The sequence below is a fragment of the Xiphophorus couchianus genome, chromosome 12 (assembly GCF_001444195.1).
Source record: "Xiphophorus couchianus chromosome 12, X_couchianus-1.0, whole genome shotgun sequence".
Taxonomy (NCBI): Eukaryota; Metazoa; Chordata; class Actinopteri; order Cyprinodontiformes; family Poeciliidae; genus Xiphophorus; species Xiphophorus couchianus.
In genome coordinates this window covers 17324220-17351854 of record NC_040239.1, presented here as the reverse complement: position 1 = coordinate 17351854, position 27635 = coordinate 17324220, and the positions used below count along the sequence as shown (strand labels likewise).

Here is a 27635-nt window from a genome sequence, read left to right as displayed (position 1 = left end):
ATGCAGACTTTAGGGGCATTATTGAGCTGCCCAAGGAAACGGTAGGCTGTTAATTCTGTGCCTTTATGGGGGTGTAACAAGACCTCTTTTGTGCTATGTTAGAAGTATGTTTCACATCAAATTAAAGTCTGTCTCACTGAGCGCTATCCAGGAAGGGAGTTCGTCTGGGGAAGTAAGTGTAAGATGTTGTCATGACTATCTATTTTACGATTATCATTATAGTTATTATGCAGGGTTCCTGCAGGGCCCTAAGAAGTTATTGAAATTTGAAAATTTGACAATGAAGTTGACTGAACTTAAACATAAAATAGTCAAACAGACCAAGGCTGAACAGGACGATTCTACAGGACAATTATTCACTCAGGAGAAAATATTTTAAAATAGGGTTATAATTTAACTTTATTCTACTTGTGAAAATGTAAAAATATGGGGATTTTCAATTGATCTATGGGATTTGATTCACCTTACTACTATACTTCCATCCATACATCCATCTATCGTCTACCTGCTTATCTGTGCAGGGTTGCAGGGCGCTCTGGTGCTCGTCTGCAGCAGTCATTAGGCGAGAGGTGTGGTACAACCTGCGCAGGTCTCAAGTCCATCACTGCAACACACAAACACACAGATCAAAGCAACCATGCACGCAAACACTCATACGTAGGGGCAGTTAACCAATACACCTGTGCATCGCGTTTTACAACGTGACGAGCATAAAAACGCACAGTTCATGAACCAGTCACACCTGCACTGGAGTAGACTGATTAGGTTTTCTAAGAAGGTAGTCATGGTTTGGGACTTCTCACTGAAGCCACAAACCAGATCAAGGACATTTTTACGTCATATTTTTATTATTTATTGACTGATGCAGCTCTTTGTTTCTGTTTGTCCCACATTTTGGACTCAGAACTCACAGGCTGAGAAAAACTGGTCTAGAACACTGTGAAACTCTTACTGGTAAGAAAACTGGGGGAAAAATGGGATTTGTAGTTTTCCAGAAAATGTTGCTACAACTTGAGCTGGATGTATAGTTACATTGTTACATCTCCAAGTTTGACTAGTTTTAAATACTCTGTATGATTAAATGATAGGCATCTGTCTCTCAAATCTTATTGCAATTTTCTAATAAATAGTTTTCAGCATGTTACGTTTTTTTTTTTTTTTTGCGTTCTGCATCTTGAAATGTGCGCCTAGCTGTGAGACTGTCAGATGTGTGTGCACAGGGGCATCTTTTTATGCTTGTTTGCAGGTTAAATACAAACATTGCTGTCCCAGATTCACTCCCTCCCCCCCTCCAGCCTCCTTCCTCCACATAATCTCAATCCTCGGCAACCAGCCGGAGCGCCTCACATGCAGCCACCAACCTCCTCCCCTGCGTCCAGCATCCGAAAGAAAACATTTCTTTCAGTTCCTCTGCTTTTCAAAGTGCTCACATAGCTTGACTTTCTTTCAAAGCAGTAACCCCCCAGCGCCACCTCCTGCCTGACCCCCTCCTCCTGGAGACAGCACTCTTGACCTGCTGCCCCATTGTTTCCAGCGGGGATGGATGGGGAGCCGCCTCTGCCGGCGCGATCCTTCACTCAATAGCCGCTCCATCTGTTGACTGCGTGACTCTGGGTTAGAAGCGGGGATTTTGCTCCGTCTGTGCGGGGTGTGAAAGGAGTTATCTCAGGGGGCTTCCTGAATGAGGCTTTAAAGCTGCATTAGAGGGGTGTTGTGATGCCTCACACACACTCACAACCCACCCTCCGCCCATCATCGGTCCAACACAGCCGGCTGGGTGTGCGCAGGATGAGAGGCCTCTATTGTGCTTGTTCACAGGCCCCCGGGCAACAGGGTCACCTTGTCCCCAAACAAACGCTGCCCTCACTGGAATTGTTGGCACTGCATGTCTGTGTTAGCATGTGTGTGTCTGTGTGTGTGCTTGCATGTTGAAGAGGGGGAGTAGTATTTGAGTGTAAGAATGCAGCATCAAAATGAGGGCAGAGGCCTTGCCTGTGAGGAACATTTATCTAACATCTCAGCTTTTCACATCACCACCCATTCAGCGCAGCCGGTCTATGACAGGGGTTCAAAGGACGTCACAGGAACAGCCAGGGCGGTTTTACAGGTCAAGCTGCTTTCACTGAACATTTTGGACCTAAAAAAAAACCAAACAATGTCTACTCTGTATCTATTGTAGAGACAGCACTGAGAGCAAACAACAGTTTTTATTTCCTCTTGTGGATTTGAGTTTCTGTCTGGTGAAACATTGAAGTGCTGCTTTCAGCTTCTGATGCTGGTCTGCTCTGCGGTTTGTGCTTTTCAACGGTGTTTGAAGGGAACAAAAATGAAATCTGTGGGTGTTTAGACATCTGCTTCACCTCAAATAAGGGTGAAATTGCAGAATGCAATGCATTTCTAGCTGAGGCCCTATGTATATGTACTTTATATACATATACATGTACTTTTTCTGAGTTTTCTTCAGCATTTTGCGGTAACCGAAAACAAACATTAATCCTCCCTTTCAGATTTTGTTTTAAAACACATTTGTTCCTTTAGAGGTTTTTGAAAATATTAATCATAGCTTTTCAAACTTGTCAAAAATGGGCAACTTTGAAAGGATCTAGTGCTCTGTTCGCTTCGTCTTTTCTGAGAATTAACTTGCTCAGAACTTGCTCAACTAAATTTGAGCAAGTTCTAGCTGCGACCTGGAAAACAATAAAGATGTAACTGTTGCATTACTAACTACTATTGGGAATACAATACAAGCTGATGACATTTTTTAATACAATGAATCCGGATACTTAAGGAACATATTCTAGGGACATTGTACAATAGTATATGATCCAACCCTAAGAGGATTCACAGTTCATGGACTCAGAGATGTTTAAAATGAAGTCAAGGAACTCTATGATATCATAAATAATATTCTGTAAAGAGAAACTCGAGTCTCTCAAAATGTATATCAACAGGTCAAGCTTTACAACGTCGGACATCAGAAATTTCTCAACAGATGTCCTCAACATGCCTTCACCATGGTTCATATTAAAGGAACAGAATCTGTCTCCTCTCGTCTCTTCCTTAAACTGGGAAGACAAAAAAGTGAGCAGAAGACAGAGAAGCCTTTTCGGTCACAGAGCCCCCTCAGCAGATGAGACAGATTTGAAGGAGGCGGGGGTTTGTTGAGAGGAAAGCGCGGTGGTTGAAAACTGCAGTGACAGCAGAATGAATAAATTGAAAAATTCTCTCATTGTAAATTGTCTATCGCTCGTGACAAACGATCTGATAGGCGAGCGGCCCGGGTTCCCGACGCATCCGTCCCAATAGAGCTGTGAATAACTGGTCTATCTCCACACTGCTTAGCACTGGCCCCGCGCTTAATAATTCATACAGTGTGAAATATTTTCCCCGGTACAGATATGCCAAAGAGCTGCCGGCAGCAGGCGGGGGCGGAGAGAAAGGTGTCCCTGTGGTGCTAATTTGGGGGGTGAAGGGGGGTGATGTGCATAGATTTCTAAGGGGCCTCTAGTTGAAAAGAAGATGCCAGAGAGACATTTATTCTGCTCTATACTCTGTTATTAGAAGGAGCTGGGATGGAGATGCAGGAAGTGAGATAGAGGCATTTAAAGGGATGTTTCGGGATTTTTTTAAAGTCAAGATGCAGTAAACGGTTATGGACAATCAATATCTTACCTGCAGTACATCAGTCTTAGCATTTTCATTAGGTATAAATCCAGAGTAGTTGATCCAAGAGGCTGAAGCTAACAGTTGTAAACGCGAATGTTTCATACATCTGTAAATCATCAGCGTTGGGTGGTCATTTATACAAAAGCCAATAATGTTTTAACACAATACATGGAGGTTGGAGGCTCTGTGCACCAACAATAATCTTCCTGTGTGAAACTGAGAAGAGATTCTAGTCAAAGTAACTAACTTAAACTCTAGAAAGCTAATATTTATGGTGGGTTATACTATGAGTGATGGCGTGACCCATATTATCTTCCTGTTTGAAACACAAATGTTAAATGGAACAATGAATACATTTTGGGTCAGAGTAACTACCTCAGGCCTCAGCCACATGACTAGATGTATTTTTAAGCAGATATATTTTCCTTTCCTTTTTAGTTTTGGGGGGAAAAAAGTGTCCACATGGTCTGTTTAATGCCACTAACAGAAAAACAGAAAAACCTATAACCCTCCACCAGCATATAGCAACGCAATCAACATTAATTACCGTACTTATGAATTAATAATAAGATCATCATGGCTGTGGCTAAGCTCTTTGTTAATAACCGTGTGCTCAGTCATTTTAACATATTCCATTTATGTTTGATTTAACTGAGGACAAATGGAAACAGATGTGTAATAATACACTAAAAACAACTTAGCTGCTGTTGCAGATTCTCCAACAGAAAGTCACAGTGGACATGTGAAAAATAAACCTGTATTTTATCGCCATATATATTTATGACACACTTTGATTCTGTGAACAGAGTTCTCAAAAATGTCCACTTTAAGAAAGGTTCTTAAAAGCCTTTTTTTTTTTTATCACTACAGACAGTTTGCTTGTAGATAGAAGGTCCCTATAGAATTGCAAATCTCCATTTTGCATAACATCTGTGTTTGTGTGACCCTGATTTAATGCATAACGATGGCAAAAATAATTTAACTGAACAGTGTTACATATTTTTACACAGCCTTACCTTTGTATTAGATAGGTAGTTCTACCAGAAATTATTTTACATGTTCTTTGAAAGTGTTTCACATGGGAAGGTCATTAGCAGCGCACTGCCTCCAGCCTTCATTATGCCCAGAGCAAATGCAATAATGATTCAAAGGTTCATTAAATAGCTGTAACAATAATCTCTATGGGGCTTTTGAGATTGGAGTTGCTTTAAGATGGTAAAACTTGACTCTTTTCACAGTTACTGTTAAATTTGTGTCCGGGATCAAGTGATCTGGAATCTTACTGAATGCAATTGCTAAGAAATGCTTTTACTGCAGGTAAGATATTAACCACTTATAACCTTTTAACGGAAACTCATTCTGAACTACCCCTTTAGTCAAGGCTCATCTGCCAGAAAGGAGAACAATTATTCAGTCAGGCTGAACTCTCCTATCATCACAGACTGTTGGAATAACAGGAGTAAGTAGTTTTTGCTGTTTGCCCTGCTGAACATTTTGGTCGGTCAGCAGGTTGTCCGTGGACACCTGCTTCAATTCCTTTCCCGTTTTTCCCATTAGATGGCTCCTCCTGTCTCAGACTCCCGAGTTCTGCAGCCAAAAAGCAACCGTCCCTGACCTTTTTGTCCGCTTTCATTCAAAGCCCACAGCAGCAGCAGGAGCTATAAAGCCACCCTCTTGTGTGCGTGAACGGGCGTGAGCAGATGTGTGCTCGAATGTGACAGTGTCATATTGCCGTGTGTGGTTTTGTGTGACTCGTTCTGCAGCTCAGTCCTGTACAAACTGGGTTTTTATGGTGCGCATTCAGGCCCTGATACCAATTATGCAAACTATTAAAAATTTAAGGAGGACAGTCTTTTATAATTTAATCCTAAAGTAATAGATTCTATTAAAAATGTATGAGCGGAGCTTTATAGATGGAGCTATAATTAGTGTCTATCAAAGACTCCAGTCAAGGATGCAGGGGGAATGGGCAGCAGGAGTGGCGGTATTGCCTCATTATTCAAATAGGATATGATTACCATAGAGCAGGAGTCCCTCCATGCTGAGGCAAAGGCTCTCTGGCCACTGTGATCATGAACAGACTAAGATGTCCTCTTTATGGGTAAGACAAAACCTTATTCTGATTCCTCTTATGACTTTCACATAGTGACAAGCGATTTGTTGTGGTTTAAAGCAGTTTGTCGCTGAAATGCTCTCTGTCGTCTCGGGTTTCTTCTGCCTGTTGTTTCACTTGAGATTGTTTCTTGTCCCTACTGAAAGCATGTAGAAGGTGTTCAAGCATGAAAACAGGAAGCCTGCAGTGTTGTAACTTAATGGCTTATGCTGCAAGCGAAAGGCAGGTTCTTTTCCTTTTTTCTTTTTACCGGCCTCACTGCTCCCTGGTTTACCCCACCAAACTTCCTGAACAGGTCTGACTTTCCACTTTATGCGTTCTGGGGTTTCTTTTTTTTTTCTTTTATTAAAAGCTGCCTTCTTTGCTCTGCTTTACTTCTCCAGAGCTCAACTGTTTTTCCTGCATCACTGCTTTCAAGGAGCACAGATTGCTGAATTAGTTCTTTGTTGTGTGATTTGCTTCAGTTATTACAGGTAAAGAGCTACCCTGATCCAGATACCCTAACTGGTTCTGGAAAAAGCTCTGCGGTTATTAATGTGGTGCGGGAAGTGGATTTAAAAAGCCAATAAAAATTGGAATCCTCATGAAGCTTATATGGATCTCAAGTTCTGCCTCAGAGGTAAATTCCTCGCCTTTTTGATGTAATGGTTGCCTGTTTATGGAATAAATCCAAGGAGCTTAATCGATCATCTCCGTGGAAAGGTCAAGTGGAGAAGCTCTGGTGTTTGAAGTGCTTATCCCGTGGAGGAGTGCCAGAAATGTGACACCTCCCTACGAGTGGGTGGTGGCAGGCAGATTAGTGACGGACAGGGTGGCCCAGGGGGATGATTTAGGGAGATTCAGCTCTAAATACTCTGTGTATATCAGGGAGGGAGAAACTGAAAGCTGCCTGCTCCCAATCCGCATTTTCAACTGAAAAGGATATTAGTAGATTAGAATGAAAATTTGCAGACAAAAAAGTTGAAAAGTGGAAAACAGATGGGTCAAAGTTACTGAAACAAACAAAAAAGTCCATAAAGGGACAGCTTGTGATTTTTGGAGGATGCTTTTGTTAAATGTAGAGATGCACAGATCAATCGATTTCCATTTTTCTTTGAGGTCTGATCTGTTTGTTCTTATTTTATTTTGGTAAGTAGTGTAGCACATGAACGAGAAAACGTGCTACAGGTTCTTTACTGAATCAATGTATGCCCTTAACCTTTATTATATGATTTTTTAAATTGAATTCAAAAGTGCATCGAAGCACATGCTGTTTATTGTTATATGTAAACCAAAAAATTATATTATATTCTTTTATATTTGATGCATTTAAGGAATTTTTGAGAAAAATATGTTTCTCTGTTTAACTTCCAATCATCGATCAATGAATGATTGAAAATGAAAATAAGCTGTTTCAGATCTTTAACCAATTGACTGATGTATCACTGATTAAAAGATTTTAATTGATAACTCATACTTGCAGTAGATAAAGCTCTTTCTATCTTTATTTAGTATAAATCTAGATAAGCTGGTTCAGCAAATACTATTTTATGAACCTTTAAACTTTTGCCATGTTTGGATTAGGAGATTATTTACAGTGCAGATGTTAATTATTTACACAGGAAATTGAGGATTGAGGGTGGTGCACCACCAAACATTTTCCTATGTGAAACAAGTAATGAAAAAGGAACAAGTTAATGGTTTCTTGTCACGGTAACAAAGTAACAGACAACGTAAAAAGTGTCTAAAATAGCATTCACTTAAACTTTGACGATCTACGTATAGATTATATCAACGTTACTCTGCTCTATTAAATGCTTTACATGTTTCTTTCTCCTTACATGTTTCATGCAGGTAGATCATTTTGTGTGCCTGCTGCCTCTTAGTTCCCATGTAACTAATCATCACCAAGTACCACCAAAATATATCTTATCAGTTGCCAAGTAGGTCTGGACAATATATACAACATTTGTCATCATAACCATTTGAGCAAAATCAACATCACAAAGAACTTTTTGGACTTCAATAAATACTGGATAGCAAGCGATTAAAGTTTACAATTTTTCTTTGATCGTTTCTGACTGGTGATTGGTTCTACTGGTTTTGACCAGTAAGTCTAGATTTACTGGCCAAAGCAGAGATACCATATTGTCATTGCAACATGTAGCAACATTATACCATGTTTTCCCTAATAACAAGGGTTATCTGCAAACGTTAACATATTATCTGCTTGTAACCTTTTAGCATAACTTTTCTTCAAAAAGCCTGAACTATCCCTTTAAAGTTGCTTGAGATTACCAGTCGGTCTCATCCCTCTGCAGTCAAATCTAATCTGGGTAGGGTGGCTGTGGGCAGCATGTGTGCTCAGAGTTGAAATAGGGCTTTCTCTGCCTAATCCTCTATCCAGGGATCACTCAGTAGGGTGAAGACAATTACCAGCCTGCTTTCTCATGCTAATGAAATCTCTAACTAGATCTTACAGAAAGAGGAAAAAATAGATGGAGAAGGAAGAGAGGCTGGGACAAAGGCGCGGAAAGATGACCCGACTAAAATGGGTTTTTAGATTACCATTTAATTATTGATAGTCAGCCAATTGTAGGGGCCTGAGCTCGGGATTAGGGAAGCATTTTCTAGCAAAGGGACAGATTATGAAGTTATTTTGGTGTGTGTACTAAGAGTCATAAATTTGCTGAGACAAGACTTATGTCACCAACATATCAGCGGCTAAACTAACCCGCCTTTCACCTTTTTATCAGCTGCCTCCAGCAAGGTGTCTGGAGTGGTTTTAAATTGCATTAATATGCAGGAATTTATAGATCGGCTCCCTTGGCATTTCTGCAGGGAGGGGAAGAGAGTATTACGGTCCCCATCTGCACTAATTACTGGGTCTTGGCAGTGCTACCTGTCTCTTGTGAAGGACAAACCAAGGCACCAAAGCTGTAACACGCATGCAGGCTAAAGGAGCTCATCTGCTAAGGAGTCTTTTAGAAGAGCGATACCTCAGAGGGCTTTTTACTTGATGTTTGATGCTTTGACTACCATAAAAACATCTCTGCTGGCAAACATCAATAAATTAAAAGACTATTTAAGTTCTCTCATCTAGAGCTGAGAGAAAGATGCTAACAGGCTTTATACCCATTTGTAGTAATCATTTCATGTGCGCGAGATCTGTCATTATAAATCTGAACCCAACCACCTTCGACTGGTTGATAGCTTTGAAATGTGGGTGGAAAAAAAAACAAATTATGGGGTTAGCAAATAAAACAAATTAGTAGTTTCAAAAATCATTGCAAAGAAACGACAACCGTCACAAATGCACTGGCCTCCCTCAAATGGTCAGACTTGTTGCTCTTTATAATTCTGTTCTGTCACAGAAATTATTTCCATTTTAAATCATCTGCCTCTTTTCTCAATCCCTTGAGCCCTGACACCTACACTTTACCTGTTAAAACAGCCAACATCAGTGTCTTAACTCTTATTTTTCACTACAGGTAGCTCACTCTGCCAGGTTGACAGTTTTTCTGCAGTAAATCTGCATGTGGTAATTCCTTAGCCTGCTGTGGGCTTCTCAGTTTCCCATATTTGTCTGTCATCCTGTCAGAGACACTTCTTGGATCACTGCTGCACAAACATTTGCTTATGTTTGTGCCATCTGTGCCTTTAGCCAGCAGGTGATTACCAACCGCAGACTCACCTCCCACTCTGTCCAACTGGACTCCCTATGCTTGCATGGCCAGGGCCAATTTTCCAGAGGGAGAAGGATGGCAACATCTGGAATAAAGAGAGAGACTGCTGAGTCTGAGCAACGAAAAGTACAGTAAAGAGGCCATGCAAATCTTTTTACAATCAAAACTTTGGCCTTCTATATTTTATGTACGGTAGTTTTATGGGATACACAAATGCAATGTAGCCCGTGACAGTGAGGCATAAGAACAGGAACAATTTTTTTTATTTTTTTTTTTATGAAAGGGTCATAAATGTGTGGCATGCATTTGTATTCCACCTCTTCTTCTATGATACCCCTAAATTAAAATTAAGTGCCCCAAAGTGGGGTTATTCTTGTGGCAGCAGAGGCTGTAGGACATTAGCAAACATTTCAAAACATGTTTGTCCATCAAATTGACAAGTCAAGAGAACATTAATCAGAGAAATGGTCCATTGTTAACTCTGCAGGAACTTCTAACATCCACAACTCAAGTGAAAGAATCTGTTGACAGAACAGCTTTTAATCAAATGTAACAAATGTAACTTCTGCTGAAGAGTGTCAAGAAATATTCAAGTGTTGAAGAAAATCCTTAAATTCTGATGGTAGTTTAATTTGTCACCAGCCATGTAGTAGATGCAGCAAATTTGTGGAAGAAGGTTCTTTGGTTTAAAGCTGCACAAATATTTTGGGAATTTATTGCCCTGTGAGTTTGTAAAGTATTATAGCAAAGGGAGCTTGGGATGTAGTAATTGTTTCTCACTTATTCAGAGTGCAATTATGTTATAGTTTAGCATTCACATGTAATATTTAGTCTTATGTATAGAGGCTCAGAGCAGTAGATGTTTATACCAGGCCCAAGATGGTGCACGTCACAGAGATAGTCAAAAACACAAATGAGCAAATGGACAAGGAACGATATTAAAGTCATAAATCCATTTGAAAATCTGTGTTAAGACTTTTAAAAAAATGGTTCACAGATGCTTTCTGTCCAATCTGTGTGAGCTTGAGCCACATTGCTAAGAACAAAGGAGAAAAATGTCCGCCTCTCAATATTCAGACGTGTCATCCTCCAAAAACACTTGCAGCTTAAATTTTAGCAAATGTTGACTCAAGGGGGCTGAATACAAATGCACACCACACTTCTCAGATGTAGTTTGTGAAAATCTTGGAAAAATATTAGCTATTTACTTTCTTTTCATAATTATGTTGAGTTTGTCTGTCATATAGAAATCTGTAAAATACATTGGTAAATGTGGACAAGTTCGAACACCGTGGATCACACTACATGTGAAGGAAAATGTTGGTTAACATTTCCTACTAGCGTTTCTCTGAGCCTTTGTGTCATCCGCTCTTTTTCAGTCCTTAATATCAAGCGGAGCAAAAATGGCTTTGTCACACTTGAGATATATCGAATGAGATCAGTGTCAACATCTAGACGGTGAACTATTTGATTGCCTTGTGGGCCTGGCAACACACTAATCTTATGCATGACTGACTATTGGATCTGTGACATCTTCCAGTGAAAGACAGCGGAGTTGTCATTTGGACCGAGGGAATCTGGGTCACCCCAGGTCCTGCAGGAGGGTGGTGTTTGGACTTCAATTCAATTATTTCCCATTGATTTATTGGACACCCATCAATAAACACACATTTCTGGGCTGGAGCGCTTCACACAAAGGTTTTCTCTTTTTTCCCCCCTCCTGTTCTCCTGTTTATTCTGTTCTATCCTTAACTGACATAAGCCTTTCTTTGAAGTTCGGTAACCAAAGGAATGAGGAATGACAGCACAACAAACAATGAACAAAACACGCACACACACACACGCATAGAGACAATGAGAGGTTTTTGAATATTCAAGTGAGACACCATAGGATGGGTTGAGAACCAGTGTTTTATTGTTGCGTTAAGCCATGAAAGGATGTGTCTGGGACAATAAAGAATTGTGTCACATTGGGATAAGAAATTCTGCATTATCAACAATGCTTTACAAATGGTGTGTAAGAAGGTTTACAGTGGAAAATATAAATCTCAAAGGAGAAAACAGAAAAGTGCAGTTTGTTTCTCACATTTGGGTGAAGTTACAGCAGGGGGGCTGGTGATTTATATCTGGAGTCCTTTCTGGAGAGCAGTCTGCACAGAGAAATGCAAAGTAGGTATGAGGCTTCGTTTTTAAAATCTATTGTATTTAGAGGTTTCTTGGTGTGAAGCAAGTAAGTCATTACCTGCACATTAATGAGGCTGGTTACAACATTTCCAATGCTTAGATTGCGGCGCAGTTAGCGCCAATAGGAGATCAGCTTGTGTCTCCCCTGTGGTTTGTCTGAAAATCTTAAGCCACTTTCTTATTGCTCAAGAACACTGAAACTCTGTTTCTCTGTACATCTTGATTCTACAGGAAATTAGGTAAAGCCACTGTTGGCAAATTCTTTTCTGATTCAAAAAGTCAGGTGCATTAGGATTTTAATAATGTTTTGATTAATTTTTGCCTCATTTACTTAACAAACATGGATTGTACAGTGGAGTTTCATTAAAAAAAAATAAAAAAAACGGGGGACTGCAAGAGTTTATGTGGTCTTTTTGAAAACAGTGTTTTTTTAAGTTAAATTGGCAAATGGAAAACTCAGTAAAAAACAGCATAACTTTAGCTGTCATGACCTCCTGAGGCTGAAAGCTTTAGCAAAGCTTCACTTGAGTTGAAGTGAATTCCAGCATCTTCCTTCCACCTCTACCAGCAGTCAGCAACCTTTTCTATACAATGGCCATTTTTTTCTTGAGCTGTAAAGCACTCATTATTGTTCATTAACAAACCAACTTTAGGCAGGCGGTCTTACCTAATATCCCTTTTCACTCCATTATGTGATAATCCCCTTTTTCCACCTGGGATTTCTGGTTCTGGCTTTCGAGTGTGGGCAACAGAAGGCATATCTGTTCTTTCTGATTTAATGGACGGACCAAACTTGATGTCGTTTGATCAGTTAATTACCAAATATAATATTCACAGACATGATTTGTTTCGGTATTTACAGGTGAGGGGCATTCTGTGCCAGGAAATGTGTCCTCTTGACCTGGATAACAGATAAGGTTCCATCCAAAACACAATGACAACGGTCTGTCCTTGAATATGTGTCGTTGGACTTTCTAACTAGTAAATTACACAATACAGAAAATAGGTTTCATAATATTTGTGATCCCTTTATACTGTATACTGATCTGGATATTTCTGCTATTTTTTCACATAGCCTTACATAATATATTGCATTAATGTGTCTTCCTTTTTTTTTATTTTATTTTATTTTTTCAGCCAGGGTAATGTTAATGTTGATGTTACTGTATGGCATTTTGTTCTGCCTCTTTCTGTTTTGCTTGTCTATATTAAAATGCAGAAATAACCAATAAACATATGTTGTAAAAAAAAAAAGATAAAAAATAAAGGAAAGAGGAAAAAATACAACTTTATTTTTCACTGCTAGTGTTAGATGAGGAAAAAGCAAACTTGTGTAAATATAACTGTGTTAATATCTATATGAGGCTACATGGGACATTCCAGGAAACTCTAAACTTGTAGCTTCTCAGCGATTCATCTGTGGTCTTGGTGGTAGAGAATCTACAGCTCTACAGAAATAACCTGTGATGTACTGAGTGTGGGAAGAGAGTTTTGAAACAAATGCGGTAAGTATTGAGGGAACTCTCTAAGTTAGCCTGTTAAAAACCATCACCTTGTTTTACTTTGTTTTGTACAGAGGGTCTGGACACTCCGCTGTTGAGAAAAGATTGCTTCTGGAGGACTTTGTTAAAGTCTTAAACTTTTATAATCATTAATGTTTGTCCGTGATGTATGCAATGCTCCCGTTTGACGCTATAAAGCTTACTGGACATTGCCTGCACTGTAAACAACCATCTTTCACTGCGAAGAGAGAAGTACCAAGTCAAACAAGATGGATGTTGGTGTTAATTCAGTATTTGGAAGTATATCCAACACGAACTGAATGACTTTATTAACCTTTTCTGCCATTGTCAAGCTACAACCATAGGCAGATACAGATCAAAACCAGTGGAGAAACTCAGAAGCAACTCCTGCTTCTGTTGTCTGATTGGCCCAGTTAAAATTCAGCCAGAGAAATCGGGCTCAATAGGAGAAATCCCAGATGGAGCACTGAAAGGAGATAAGAATCAAGCGGATATGCGTAGGAAGGCAAATGGCCAGGCTGCCTCTAAGTGCTCATCCTTCCACATTCCACATTATAAAAACCTACTTTAAATGCTGATTTAACTCAACTTTTTCTCTATTTGTTTGGAGTTATTGCTTTTAAAATCTCTGCATTTTGCGTTTTCAAAAGTTTAAAACTCAATGTCTGATTGCTTTGTTCATAGATGCAGCAGTTGGCTGTGAAGTCAATTAGTACTCATTTCTATTACAGGGCTGACATTAGTCTAGACAGGCATGTTTTGATTAGAGATGACAGACGACTCACGGTGATTGGACTGCCAGACATTCCTCACCCTTCATCCCATGGGTGAAGCTATTGAAACTGACTGGAATATGGAAAGCTAGCAGATGAGTGTTTTTGCCAAGCTGCCCTTCATCTGCAGAGAAACATGTTCTAAAAACGACTTCTCAGCACAAGGGACTGTATAAGCCGCCGCAACGCTGACATGACTCAGTACATCACATATATATTTAAAAAGCTCAGCTGCCAATATGTTTTTCCAGCACTGTATATCATAGCAATAATGTCCAAACTGTGGGCTTTTTACACACAATGGCCTTTTGTTGTGCAGGTTATTTATTGTGCTGGTGTGAGGTTGTGCAGAGCTGGTGGGTGAGTGCATCCAGGGGCTTGTATTGTTAGGGAATCAGTGGCTCTTGTTTGTGGAGCTGGGACGGTTTGTTAACAATGCCTTTTTTATGTCCCAGAGTGCGTGCCTGTTGGCAAACGTCCCCACTGAATTTTTGTTTGTGTGCGGTTTTGTTGTTTGCTGTACATGGACCGGGGTCGGCGAGCATAACCCTCCCATTGTGTTCCCCCCCATCAGAATAGAGTAGTTTTATATCAGGCACATGTGAGCATTAGTGTGTGGGTGTTTTGAATATACAGTATGAGCGCAAATTATTTAGCGCTGCTGTGTGGAAATTGCAGAGCTGAAAGGGACGAGGGGGGGGCAACTGTCCCTTCTTAATGGAGGCTTTCACTCTGCCTCCATTCATGTGACGGTATGGTGACGGAGAAGGGGGAGCTGGGGATTAACGGGGTAGAGGCAGTGCCTTGTTAAAGAAAAAGAAAGGGTTTGAGTGTGTCGATTGGATTAACTTGTTTGGGCTTATTAAGAGGGGAGACACAGCAGCTTGTTAAAAGCACTGCATGGGGCGTCCCATTGTGAGACTGCAGGGTCACCATTGAGTTGGGACGGAGCCACGCCCTAATGCATTATGGAGGCCGTCTGCCAGGTTCCTAATACTTGGAAATTGACTTATAGTGATTTTATGTTGTACATAACATTACTTTGCTGACATGATTATTTGTGTTTCTAATCTGCTTTTGGGAAAACAGCTCGAAGGCTAAGCAGTTTTAGCGCTCCACGTGCAACACCGCCCTACAGAGAGAGGATCACGGATACTTGTTGACTCTAGAAAAGCACTAACAAACCTGATGGTGACCACATTCAGCGAATTTTCAGTTTGAGTGGCCGGTCAGAAACTCAAATACCTTTTTTGTCATGTCAGCTCAAACAGGTGACACTGACACTGCTATTACTGAGTGAAAATGACTGGACATTAGGCATTTTCAGTATCTGAGATGTTTAAAAAGAGGTCAGATAATGAGTAGGAAGTATTTTAAAAGAAATTATTCTCTACAGCATTTCACTGTGTATGAAAAAACAATTCTGACTGATCTGTAGCTGATTTTACTCATATTTTTTTTACATTTTGCTAAAGTTTGTGCATAAATATCTGGTAGTGAACAAGCGCCACTTCAAGGAGGGACGTCAATGCCACCTCTGGCATTTCTTTGTTCATTTATGAAAACTCTAAAATCAGCAGTGACCCTGAAATATCTGTGAGCACACACATTTTTCTGTGCTTTGCTAAGTTGTAGAAAGAAATTTATGCCCAAAGTGTTATAGACAAACATTCCTAAAAGTTTGCTGCAGATAAAAACAAATGTGTTGAATCTGTTTTACCAGTTTGCAAAGTAGCTCACACTGCAGAGGGTCTGGCTCCTGTGGTCCTGTCGAAAATAATAAGCTAGTTTTCTTCTTAAAAAAAGAAAAAAACAAATTCTTGTGCCTACCGCAATCTGTGGGATAATCAAACGCCTTCTCTCCTTGTTACAGTTGCCTGCAAGGTTGTCCCTGAGAGCAATAATTGGAATATATGGCAATAGCACACCGAGCGTAACCACACTCCTTCTGGCAATGAGAAAAAGAGCCATTGACTGAGCTGTTATACATTTAAAAAAATGTAAGGACAATAATTTAGGTGACAAAAAAACAAATAAATCAGACATGAGTTGCCCGTCTGCCAGTGCAGACCTCATACTTAAACTCCAAGCTTCAATGTTGATTCCAGATAGACTAATGTCAGGAGATTTCTTCATGATCCACGGAAACCAAATATTTATTTAGCAACTGTTCATGTAAAACCATAAGGTACTAAGTTTAGCTATCACTGAGTATCATCTGCTATGCTCTGTCTTTCACCTAAAACATGTGTACCTGAGTACGCACACACACCCAGTCACACACGCACGCGCCCACGCACACGCCCACACACACACACGCCGACAGACCGACAGCGTTTGTTCACCCATGACCACCCTGTTCCACCCCGCACTTGGCAGGATGCTTATCTGAGTAGACAGCTTTGGGCGCGGAGAGCCATCTCCTCTGATCTCCTCTGCAGTTTAAGAACCTTTTAACTAAGAAATAGCCCTCCGCTAAGCCCACTGCCTCCTGATTCCAGCTTATTCCTTCATCTCAAGGGACTGATCCTCCCGCTTCCGTTGCGAACCCTGCAGCGGCGTTAGCAGAACGGGGATGGATCCGACAGACATCCTAGCTTTTGAGATATCTCTGCACTGGTGTAATAGGAGACCCAGTGGATTTGATGTACGAGTGAAGTGCAGGTGGTGTTTCTGAGCGGTCGGTGTGCACACCCACGCACACACAGAAAACCTAGCACCTTCACAGAGATTGACCTCGGCAAGACGGGCTGTTTTCAGGGCAGCTGGGTGATGGGTCGCAGGCGTTTGGTTTCGGGGATAATTTCCTGCCACTGATGGACATCTGCTAAGTAGCACAATAACCTAATGGGAGAAGATGAGGGGAAAAGGAGGACATGACAAACAAGCTGAAGACTTGCTCCTTTTGCCTCGCTCTTAAAGGCAATAATAGCGGTAAATTGGTTCCTGAAATTGAATTGGAAAAAAAGAGCCAGTCTCCTTTAGCAAAGTATAATGCCTCCGAATACATTTGGTGCACAGCAAATGGAGAAAAATGGAGGGTAGTTACACGATTGTCTTTCATTTCAGGGAGGGGAAAAGTGTGCCGGCATCCCCCCAACCCTCCCCGTTAAGGCCAGCTTTTAGTCTCAATCTCCACCACGTGTCTGCTTCCCCTCTCTCAACCACTATCTTTGAACAAATGGACTGTGAGGATGGGCTCGTTGGGAAATTAGTATCCTTGCAGAGAGAACACAGAGAAAGGATTATGTGAATAGGCAGTAATGAGCTCAAAGTACCAGTGTGTTTGGGCCAGGGCTGCCTGTGTGCGAGAGGAAATGGCACTGTGAGCGACCTCTTTTTTTTATTTATTTTTTTTTCCTGAGCACCTGGCGAGACATAGAGTGGTCCCTCTTTTCCATCTGCAACATGTGTGCGTGTGTGAAAGAGAGAGGGGGTGAACTGAGGTTGTGCGGCGATTTAATTTGCTTAGATTTATCAGGGAGATGCATTTTAGTGCTTTTCTCACTGTCAGTTTTGTGCTAAAAGTGTTGTTTTGTGCGGCTGGTGACAGGCTTTAAAAATACTCATGTGACTTCGAGTGTTAAGTGCATTGTAGAAGCCTCAGGGTCCAGGGTCAAATGTAATGTCTTGAGAAAAATGTTTTTTTTGTTGTTGTTTTTTTTAAAAAAGAAGTCTTTTCTGGAAGAAAGACTGAGGTATTTGAAGTGTTCATCCATGTTTTCCTGGCCTCTTTATGACCTTTAACAATTAATATTTTGGCTTCAGTTATAAAACAATTAGATGGGCTTTGTGCCATATTTCATGTTAAAAGACAAGCAAAATGGTTGTAGTAAAGATTTGTTTTTTGTAATCGGGGGGATATAAAAACTATTCTATACTCTTTAAAATTACAATATGTTGCGCATTACTCTGCATGAAGCTTGGAAATAAATAAATGCTTTTCAAATCTTTTGATGCATTAAGATTTTGCAATGATGTTTAAAAAATAGCTGTAAAATCCTGATTATGATTGCCTGAGTATGCAAACATTTCTAAACAGATTTCAATCAGTTTGCAGAATTTTGCCAAAAACATTTTCAAAAACATTCTAGCAGTACGATGTGTGTCAAAGTGTATTTTCTAACTCCTTAATTTAAGTTTGATAAACGTCACTGCTCAGGGGAAGTTTACTCTTTCTAAATAATAGCAAATACCTGCATAAAAAGTTTGCACCATAACTTTCATGAGTAAATTCATCAGAATTTACCTTCTTGTCAGCATAAGCGTTTCAACATTATTTCTACTACTAGTAGTAGGAGTTGTAGGAGAATTACTGCTAATGCTAAGAGCAGTAGGAGTGTGTCAATACGCCCAGAGGTGAGTTGATGAAAAATATCAGCTTCATGAGGACAAGACGAGACCTTAGTAATAATTATGTTGGAGCTAAAAATCCTCTTGTTTTTATTTCATATATAAAGGTAGCCCAACTCCTGACAATTTGTCTGAGGGCTCCATAAACTGATTTAATTACCTTTTATATGCTATTTGAGTTTTATAGCATATTATATGTATATGATTAAGCCTTTTATTGTGAAGGTTTGACTCTTGTCTAACTTGTCTAAGTCCTTCAGCCTTGTATTTTAGCTGTTCTGCTGAGTTTAGCCAGACCTCTGGCTACAAGACCAGAAGTCCAAAAAATCTAACAAAATAGTAACAAGTAAAACAAACCAAAAAAAACCAGCAGATACTCCTGAATACTGAATACATCCAGCTAATAGTTAGCTCATTTAGCACTGGCAGCCAGTATTCCTCATTATTATTAATCATTATTAATGATATTAATGATTATTAATAATGATTATGTGACTGTTGAAACCCTCTAATCCTTCACAATGTAACACTGTCTTATCTCTAACCCCTGTTTTTGATGACTTTTTGTTGTGTTGTCTCCCCACTGGGGTCCATCCAGACTTTAGTGACAGCAATGCTTCCCCTTCAAAGGTTGGCTCCAAACAGACACCAGAAAGAGAAAAATGACTAAGATCAAACCAGAAATAAAGCAACACATATGATTGTCTGTAGAACTACAGTGTAGGGAGATTGGATGGTTCTTGTCTTTTATTAATTGATTATTTATCCCAAGGACAGAAATAACAAATTGTTGTGTGTGTGTGTGAGGTCACTTTACTTTTCTGTTTTATCACTTTCCTTTCCTCCCGTGAGCAGACAGTTGACAAACTGGCACATTACCGCCGCCTAGGAGGCTCTTGTGAAAAATCTATAGCGCTGGTGTGCTTTTTAGTCCAAAAGCAGCATACGCTGGGTGCTCCATAGGAGTCAGCTTCACACTGTGATGCAGAGATGAGATTTACGACTGTTTAAATGGAGCCAGATCATGTGGATCTGTTCCTTTCGAAGAGTCGTTCAAACTATTATTATCTTATTTTTAAATAGCCAGCTAGAGGGAACTTATTTCACACTGAGACAAATGATAGGTATACTATTTTGTCATTTTGAGGCTGCTGCAGACTAGGCACTTGTATGGAGTCAGTGTGGACAACACACAATGAAAGTGATGTTTGCATGTCAAAACAGTACGGCACATGTACTCTGCTGCGCTCCTCCCATTGTGCCTGTGCTCTGTGTCACTCAGTGAAGCAGCAATGGAGGATGTGAAGCACAGTAAAATACAGCTTACAACTGCAACTCAGTACCCATTATTTATGTTAAATACTTAGGCAATAGATTCGATTCACTTGCACTTCGCTCAGCCTGCAAGTACCTTGAATGAAAGGCTGTGGGTTCAGCTGGGAAAAGCACAATTATTATATTGTTCCTGGACATGCATAAGTACAAGGAGACATTTTATATTTCTCACTTTGATCAAATACTGCTGATACATCACATCGTTTGAGGAGCTCTTTTGATTGAATGCTTTAACAATTGCTTGAAATTTACGACCATTTGTAGCAGTGTTCTGCATTTGTATAACCTTTAAATGAGCAGGAAGAGGACCCAGAGCTGCATGACCAGCCATTAATTCATCCTGTAATCACTGCAATTGTTTTCTTTCATAATACAATGATAATCTATGAAAGCCAGTAATGGACTGATGGCAGGTGGCTAAATGTTCGTTTAGTAATTCACTGAGAAAATAAATAGCAGAGGACTCGGCTGTGACATGCGCGTGAGAAATCATTTTTCAATACTCTGCCACGCGTCGTAGCCGGAGACGCCTGCTCTGAAAGCACACATGAAATATTTGCCTCTGCTCTGCGTTTTAATATGGGAGGAGACGGGCTTGGATTGAAACAATAGTGTTTCGTGCTGATGCTTTTGGAAAAAAGCGACTCACACGCAGGCGGTGCCAAGATTAAAGCCACAGTCCTTTTTCTTTTGCTACTAAATGTGACCATTATCCATTGTAGGTAAAACTGGGCTTCAGTAAAAGCATGCTGTGTAAAAAATACAGGAGTAAATTTGGATCCTTATCTTATAAAAACACTTTCTGGGCTCAAATAGTTGCTTCGGCTGTTTTTATCTTCCACATAATGCAAGTGGAAGACTTTGTAATCAGTCATCATTGTGTTGTGTGACACAGCGATGCTCCTGATGAATGATACCCTCCATGGTTTCTGATTGTTCAGGGTTGTTATTCAGCTTTCTTTCATATATATATATATATATATTCATATTTATATCTGACCACGTCTTGTGTTTCCTCTGGGAATGCGATGGGCTTTTTGAGAGGAGACCAGTCGCCTCTGCCTCTGTGTTCCTGAGTGAAGGTGGCGGCGGGGAGCAGAGTTGGAGATTTATGGCCTAGAGGGAGATTGATTAGTGCCGTCACTAGCCCTGATGTACGGTTGGCAGTCTCTCCCCTCCCATCCCATCACATCTGCTCACACACACACTTTCACATGCGACTGTACAGTTCAACACATACATCCAGACGCAGCTCAGGGCCCCAGGCCTTCCCTGACAGTCCCCCTGAGCTGTTGCATGTTAAGTTGTAGCAGACCGACTGCTGTTTTCTCAGCATTCCCTTTTCTTTTTTTGCTTTCGATAGATAACGCCATCAATCACCACATCCACACCGCCCTGGAAAGAATGTGGCCCAATGTGGCTGAGTGTTGCTATTTTCTCTGTGATTGTGAAAGGTTTTTTCGGAGCAACAGACAGGAGATGCGGTTGAATGGCTGTGTGGATATGCTGTTTGAAGCTGCAGAGTGACTGCTCTGGACTCTGCTCTGCTCCCGTGTCAACAGTGCCCACCCACCCCCCACTTCCACACTCTGCAGGTGTGTGTTTATCATTCAACACACAGAGCTGAGAGGCAGGCAGCTGTAGGCATGCTTCCCAATTAAATCCTCGGTGAGAAAGCCCCCGGTGGCTCCCAGACCCGGCCATGCACAGCTTTGACCTCGTATCTTACTTGCTTTAACATCCGTCCTTGTTTTTTTTTTTTTTTTTCCTGACTCAGGTTGTCCGCAGAACTCCCCCGGTTGTAATACTGTGCCCACCTCGCCATGCTGGCCTGTCTGCAGAGGAGGCAGAACCCCCCGCCCCAGCACCCGGTGTGTGCCAGCAAGACCTTGGAGCCGCCGCAAGTCCTCGGACGGAAATGTAAGTTAACAACACGAGTGATTGGCGGGCGTCAGGTGTTCAGCTCTGCTCCAACTAAGGATGCCTATGTTTAGGTTGCCTACTGAACCTAAGTCTGAAAAAAAAATACTGAATTTGATTTCAGTATTTTCCAGGCCTGGATGAGTACGGAAAAAGAAGAGCATGGAAAAATATTTGGACTTCAAGACTTTGTGTGTCTAAATGTCCATTCTTCTAATTGTCCTTCATTTGTTTATTCTTTTTCATTCTTGGTATACTTAATCCCATTTTTGTGTCCTAGCTCCATCATTCTCTTCCTTGTATCTGTTCTTCCTTCTTTCCTTTTTGCCTTCCTTTCTTTCCTCATTTTATCCATTCTGCTATCATTCGGTAACATCTGCCTTCTTTCTGTCTTTCCTTCCTTTACAACTTAATTTCTTCCTCATGTCCTTGCATATTTTCCCCCTTTCCTTCTTGTGCCCCTGTTTCTTGCCCTCCTTTTGTCTTTTCATCCTTCTTTTTAACATTCCTTTCTCTGATTTTTTGTATCCTTCTTCTCTTCTGTCACCACACTGTAAAAATGCCCGTCATAAGCATGTTTATCGTATTTTAAATTTCACAAGGACCATTAAGGACTGACAAATCCGGAGAGCCGAGGATGAAAAAACCTCCTCGACAGATGTGTAGGAACCCTGTGTGTTTGTTGTTTCTGTTTAATCTGCTGCTCCTGCTGAATGTTGGAGGTCGGTGGTTCACCAGGACAGTGAGGTGAACGAAAAGTTTCCATTGTTGTCACTTTGTTCCCTCGCCACTCTGTGGAATTCTAAACAGTTTTATTCAATTTGCACTTAGACCTTGGATTGCTGAATTGTTTGGCTACTCATTGTGGGGGAGGCTGTTTAACTGTGCTGATTGTGCAGTCGTGACAACAGGGCTGAACAGACACTGTTTAACGGGCCTCACTGGCCTCGCTGACCCTCAGGGTCTGTAAACATTTACAGTGTCTGGCCCTGGATGTGCCGGCCGCATCTAAAGCGTGGCAGCTGCTGCGTTTGTTCCCCGAGCACCGTCCTCTGTCTGCTCACGAAATGCAGTAAAGGGACAGAGGAGAACGAGGGTGGAAAACTGTAAAAGGCCTCACAGAGCTGGCTGTAACCCAGTTGGGATTAGAGAGAGCTGCAGCCATCAGGAAAGTGAATTTCTCCCAGGTGCTTTAGATAAGCACCTTTTTAATAAGTGAGAAAAGTGTTAATTTTCTCTGTAGTAAACTGTCCTTGAATGTATCGCAGCTGCTGTTTACATGGAAAACACATGAGCTCCTATAAGCTGATCGTAAATCCTCCTGATGGGCACAATGAATCAAGTGATTTTACCCAAAAGTTACAAAGGAATCATCTTTCAAAGAATCAGTTCACCAAAAAAGTCATCTCAAGACACTTTACAAACCAGTCATTTCAGTTCAGTCACACATCCATTCCAATTCATCCTCAAACATTGCATTATGGTCAGTTCATTATTCAAGGTAGTTCCAAAAGTTTTTATCTAAGGAAACCCAGCAAATTGCATCGAGTCCTTGACTTGCAGTCTGCAGTCCTCCTGGACCAACAGTGGACAATCGCTTGCATTGCAACAATCCCTCATACTGAACATGCTTGGAGCGATCGTAGAGAGAAAAGACTCCAGCAGAACCTGACTTAAAAGTCCATCTGTAACGAGTCACGACCGACTGGGGAGTTTGAGGAGACAAAGTGGACATACAAAAAAATAAATTGACGATGTAGGAGTACTTTTTATGTTCATGAAAAGTAAAAAGTTAATAGCAGGAGTGAGAGAACCATTAGTTGTTGATAGCTGTCTCACAGCCAATGGCCTCCTCCAGGAAAGTGCCAGAGCCAAACATAACACTAGACCAGATGTAGCTGCCCTGGAGAGAAAAAAACCCAAGACAATGCAAAACGTTTACAGTTCAAATAACAACAAGAAATGCACACTTGAGAGCAGTAGAAGAAGAAAGTGGAGAAAAGCGGTCAGTTTGTAGCCTAAACCAACAGCAGCATAACTACAGAGATAATTCAGGATAATCTAACCTATCGAATGAGGCATAAGACACAGAACCAGAATGAGTGAGAATAGTAAGATCTCTTTGATAGATCAACACAAAGTACAAATTGTAAGGTGGAAGGATTATGATACATGGCTTTAATTTTTTTATTGCTAAAAAGCTGAAAAATGTGGCATTTCAGAAATGCACTTTTTGCTCCTTTTCATCCAGTTTTTCTTCCAGGATTAACCTGCACTTCCTCTATTCCTCTACCCCATCAACTCTGACCAGCTTCCATGTTCCTGCTAAAGAAAAGTGTCCCACAGCATGATGCTTCCACTACAGTCCCCCGGGGGACGGTGTGTTTATTACGATGCACAGTGTTCTCTGGCACATTTACTGAAAAATAAAAAGGTCAGATTTATCGCGCACATGACCAACCTTGCAACTTTCAATAGAATCCCCCACCTGAGCAGTAGATCTCTGAAGCATCTGTGCAGGATTTTATCTTTGGGTATCATAGAAAAGGAGATGAATATTAATATAAACTCATATTTTTCTGTTTTTTTCTTGTAAAAAAAATACATTTTCCAATTTTATCCAATTTTACAACTTTTCATGACCTTGGGTTGACTTTTTATATTTATATATGATACAACTAAAACACACTCAGGTTTGTCATTTTAACGTGAAAAAATTTGAATGTTCAAAGTGTTTGATACTTTAGCAAGGCTCTAGATTCATTCATCTATATGAATATTTCATACTGTAGTAACTTGGCTTCTTACTAACCAACAAGTTGCTTCTCTGATTGAATAACCCTTCAGTAGTCTGTTACAGAAACCAGCACCAACAAGGTGACTCTGTGCTACTTTTGTTCTCAGATCTGGAGTTCACTTTTTTCTTGTTTCTGTTCGGATGAGTCATAAGGATCTAAAGGAGAGAGAAAGAGAGAGGAAACTTGAGATTATGAAGCTCTGTGGTCGGTTGGAAGGTGTGGCTCCTTATCTGAGAAAAGGTTCACCGTTGTTCACTAATGAAGTTTCAGGGAACGGCGAACTGAGAGGGGGGAGGGAGGAAGATGGCCTGTTGAAAATAAAATTAGTAAAGGCAAAAAGACGGAGGGGGAGGAAGGAGAAATGGAGGAAATCCTCAATAGTGCTCTTAATCGATTCCCCACTTCCAATTTCACAGGATTAGCCCACTTCCTCTCAAGGTTCTTTATTGAGGAGCAGCCAGTGTGAGTTAGGACTCAAATCAATAGAGAAAAAGAACAGTCTCCACTCTTTCCCCTTTCCCCTCCCTCTTACTGACCCTCTATGGCTAGCTCCACTTGCCCACCTGTTAAACCCTTTGATTGAAGGACTGCTACAGCGGCCGAGTCCGAGGTTCATAATGAGGATGTTTGGACATAATAGCCTTCTTTCTGTACTTGGGTGGGAGGGGGTGGTTAGTGTTGGATTTCCACCACTGTGCAGCACTTGGCCTCAATAAGGCGATTGTTCGTCCAAACCCGGAAGGGGTTCAGAGAAACAGACAGTGGGTCTGGCTGCTGGAGTGGGCAAACTCAGGTCGCCTCACAGAGCCGGGTCCTCATGACTGATTGGTCGTGGCCCAGATTTTCTAGAATGGAGTCTGGTCGTGGGTAAGGTGGCCCAGGCTGCGGAGGAGAGCACAGCCTTCAAACTCAGAGTGGGAGCACTGGAGGGGGATTACCTGGCAGGGAGGAAAGAGTGAGCGGTGCCATTTGCATCTGCTGTCCTTTACTGAAACATTTTAAGAGTGTGTGTGTGTAGTCGGGATGAGAGCACGAGAAGAAGCTTTTTTTTTAAAAGAAAAACCCCTGCATGCAGATGCTGAGTGGCTGCACAGTTCATTGATGCGACTCCCATTAAAAATCCCTCATACCCTCAATAAAAAAGGACTTAACTGGCTCTACCATCAGCTGGAAGCGCTCAGATCGGCTAGCCAGACAATCAATTTCCCCCGAGCGCACAGAGCTTAGCAGGAGAAACGGGAGGCGGAGAGCGGGATGTTTCCATTATCACAGCCCGCTCCGAGTCTGGGCTTTGAAAGGGGCGGGGTGGTGTACTGGAGAGCGAGGAGTGCACTGGGAGAGAAAGGAGGGAGGCAGCAGAGTGAGATAGGGAGAGACAGACAAGTGGAGAAAAGACAGAAGCAGAAAGGGAGACAGAGAAGCTGGCTTTTCAGAGAGCTATTGACCGCCTGCCCTTAAAAATATCATATTGGATTAGCCTCACAGGGGCAGCCTTTTGATATTTTTCTCTTTGGCTGTAGAATTAAAAGGAGTGTAGAGCATTACTTGAATTATAAATCATAGGCACTTGCTTTCACTGCACCCAAATTCCTCGCATATGTGGCTGCACTCTCCAGCACCAGCCCCTGTCATTTTTAATTAAATCCCCGCTTATGGGTGACATTTGTAGCCACCCCCAAACCCCCACCTTCTCCTCCGTCCTCCGCTCCGCGTCTCTATACCGCTGCCCTAGATGGAGACATGAAAGGCAGAAACGGTAGCAGAGCCAGGGCTTCTCACAGTGTCATGCCCCAGAGAGAGGGCACCCATCCAGACGGATGAGAGAGAGACAGAGAGGCCCTGTGGGGAGAGATGGGGTGAATGGATGGCACTGACCCCAACCATCCTGAGCCAGTGGCCATCTAATTTTTTTCACCCATCTCTTCCCTTGATTGTCACCCTTTGATGTGAGAGCCTCAAGGTAAAACCGTTAAACTGAAGATGGACTGATCTGAGATTTTTGTGGCCAATTTCAGATCACTGATTTACCACATCTTTTGCACACCTGGAAATCTAACATGTCTCATATTGAAAAAGATAATTATTTTCTTACAATATCCTTTGTTTGTAAATATTAGCTGTGTTCAAATGACTGGAATAAAAGCTCCTTTTGCTGTTGTATGTTGAATAAAGAAGCTTTACTGTTGTTTTGACCAATAATTAGGACAAGAGGCAACATCACATTGTTTGAAAGAGGGAAGTCGTTGTTACACAGCCCTGCAGTTAAACAGGATTTCAATATTTCCAAACAAACTATTACAGAACTAACATTTAAACTGTCGCATTTAGTACAGTTAGTTCAGCAGGTCTTACTGTATTTAAAATTAGTTTAATTCATCTGAGAAATTTGTTTCTAGTAGAGAATCAGAACATGGATCTCTCAAAAGATAACAAAATAACGTGAAACAAGCATTGGTTCTAAAAAACAACCCTTGTTATAATTGCTGGTCATTTTTTGGTAATCTCCTGTAATCTGCTGAAATGTAACTACATCTGTAATGTTTAAAAGTAGCCGGCATCCAGGAAGCATCTTACATCATTTCTGCTTCTTTCAGCTTCGTCTTTAAACACCTCATTGATGTTGAAAATGGCTAACTTTGAATCATCTCCCTTCCACAGAGGAGTGTTGTTTTGAGTGCTATCTGATAAGCACTCATCTGTGGTCACTGATCAAAAACCTAAAATTATTAGCTTCCACCAATTTCTGGCCATTCAAGGATGTGATCATCAGACAGGTTCTCTGTGCTGCTCCTCTTAACATTTCTCCTGTACCAGAAAGGAGACTTGAGCCAGCCCAGCGATGAGTAACACTGAGGTGGCTGGACAGGAGGCCCCGCCAGCCCCCACCTCGACTCTGCCACTCTCCCTCTCCTCTTGGCCCAGACTCCAATTACTCCGCCACATGTCAGCTTAAGAATAACAGGTCCAGAATCTGTCACTTGACTGGCTGATGGAGATATTTCTGCCTGGTTATTTTTCAGATTCCGGCAGGTTTTCATTTGTTTAATTCTTTAGCAGTCGCATTTGTGCCTGGATGACATTTTCTCAGAAAGAAGCTGTCACATTGTGTGTGCACATTTTATCTGGGCCCAGTGTAGATGCTGCCCTTGTTAACCACACGGCTCACCGCTGCTCCCAGATTTGTCCTGTCACTGGTTCAGACTGAAGTCTGAACCAGGTGTTCAAGTCCAAGCACAAACATAGTGATTTGGTATACTTTTAGAATAAAATAACCCCATTTTAATTATATCAGAAAGAAATCGCAA

General features: G+C 41.2%; 1 protein-coding gene across 1 annotated transcript in view; it reads left to right on the top strand.

Annotated features, from left to right (window-relative positions):
* The window catches only part of fam222aa (family with sequence similarity 222 member Aa), a 76325-nt gene that overhangs the window by 16832 nt on the left and 31858 nt on the right, over positions 1–27635 (top strand). Inside the window, exon 2 of the mRNA XM_028033558.1 lies at positions 21390–21532. Within this exon, the coding sequence (XP_027889359.1) occupies positions 21436–21532 (97 nt within the window). The 5' untranslated portion in view covers positions 21390–21435. The remainder of the gene's footprint in view (positions 1–21389; positions 21533–27635) is intronic.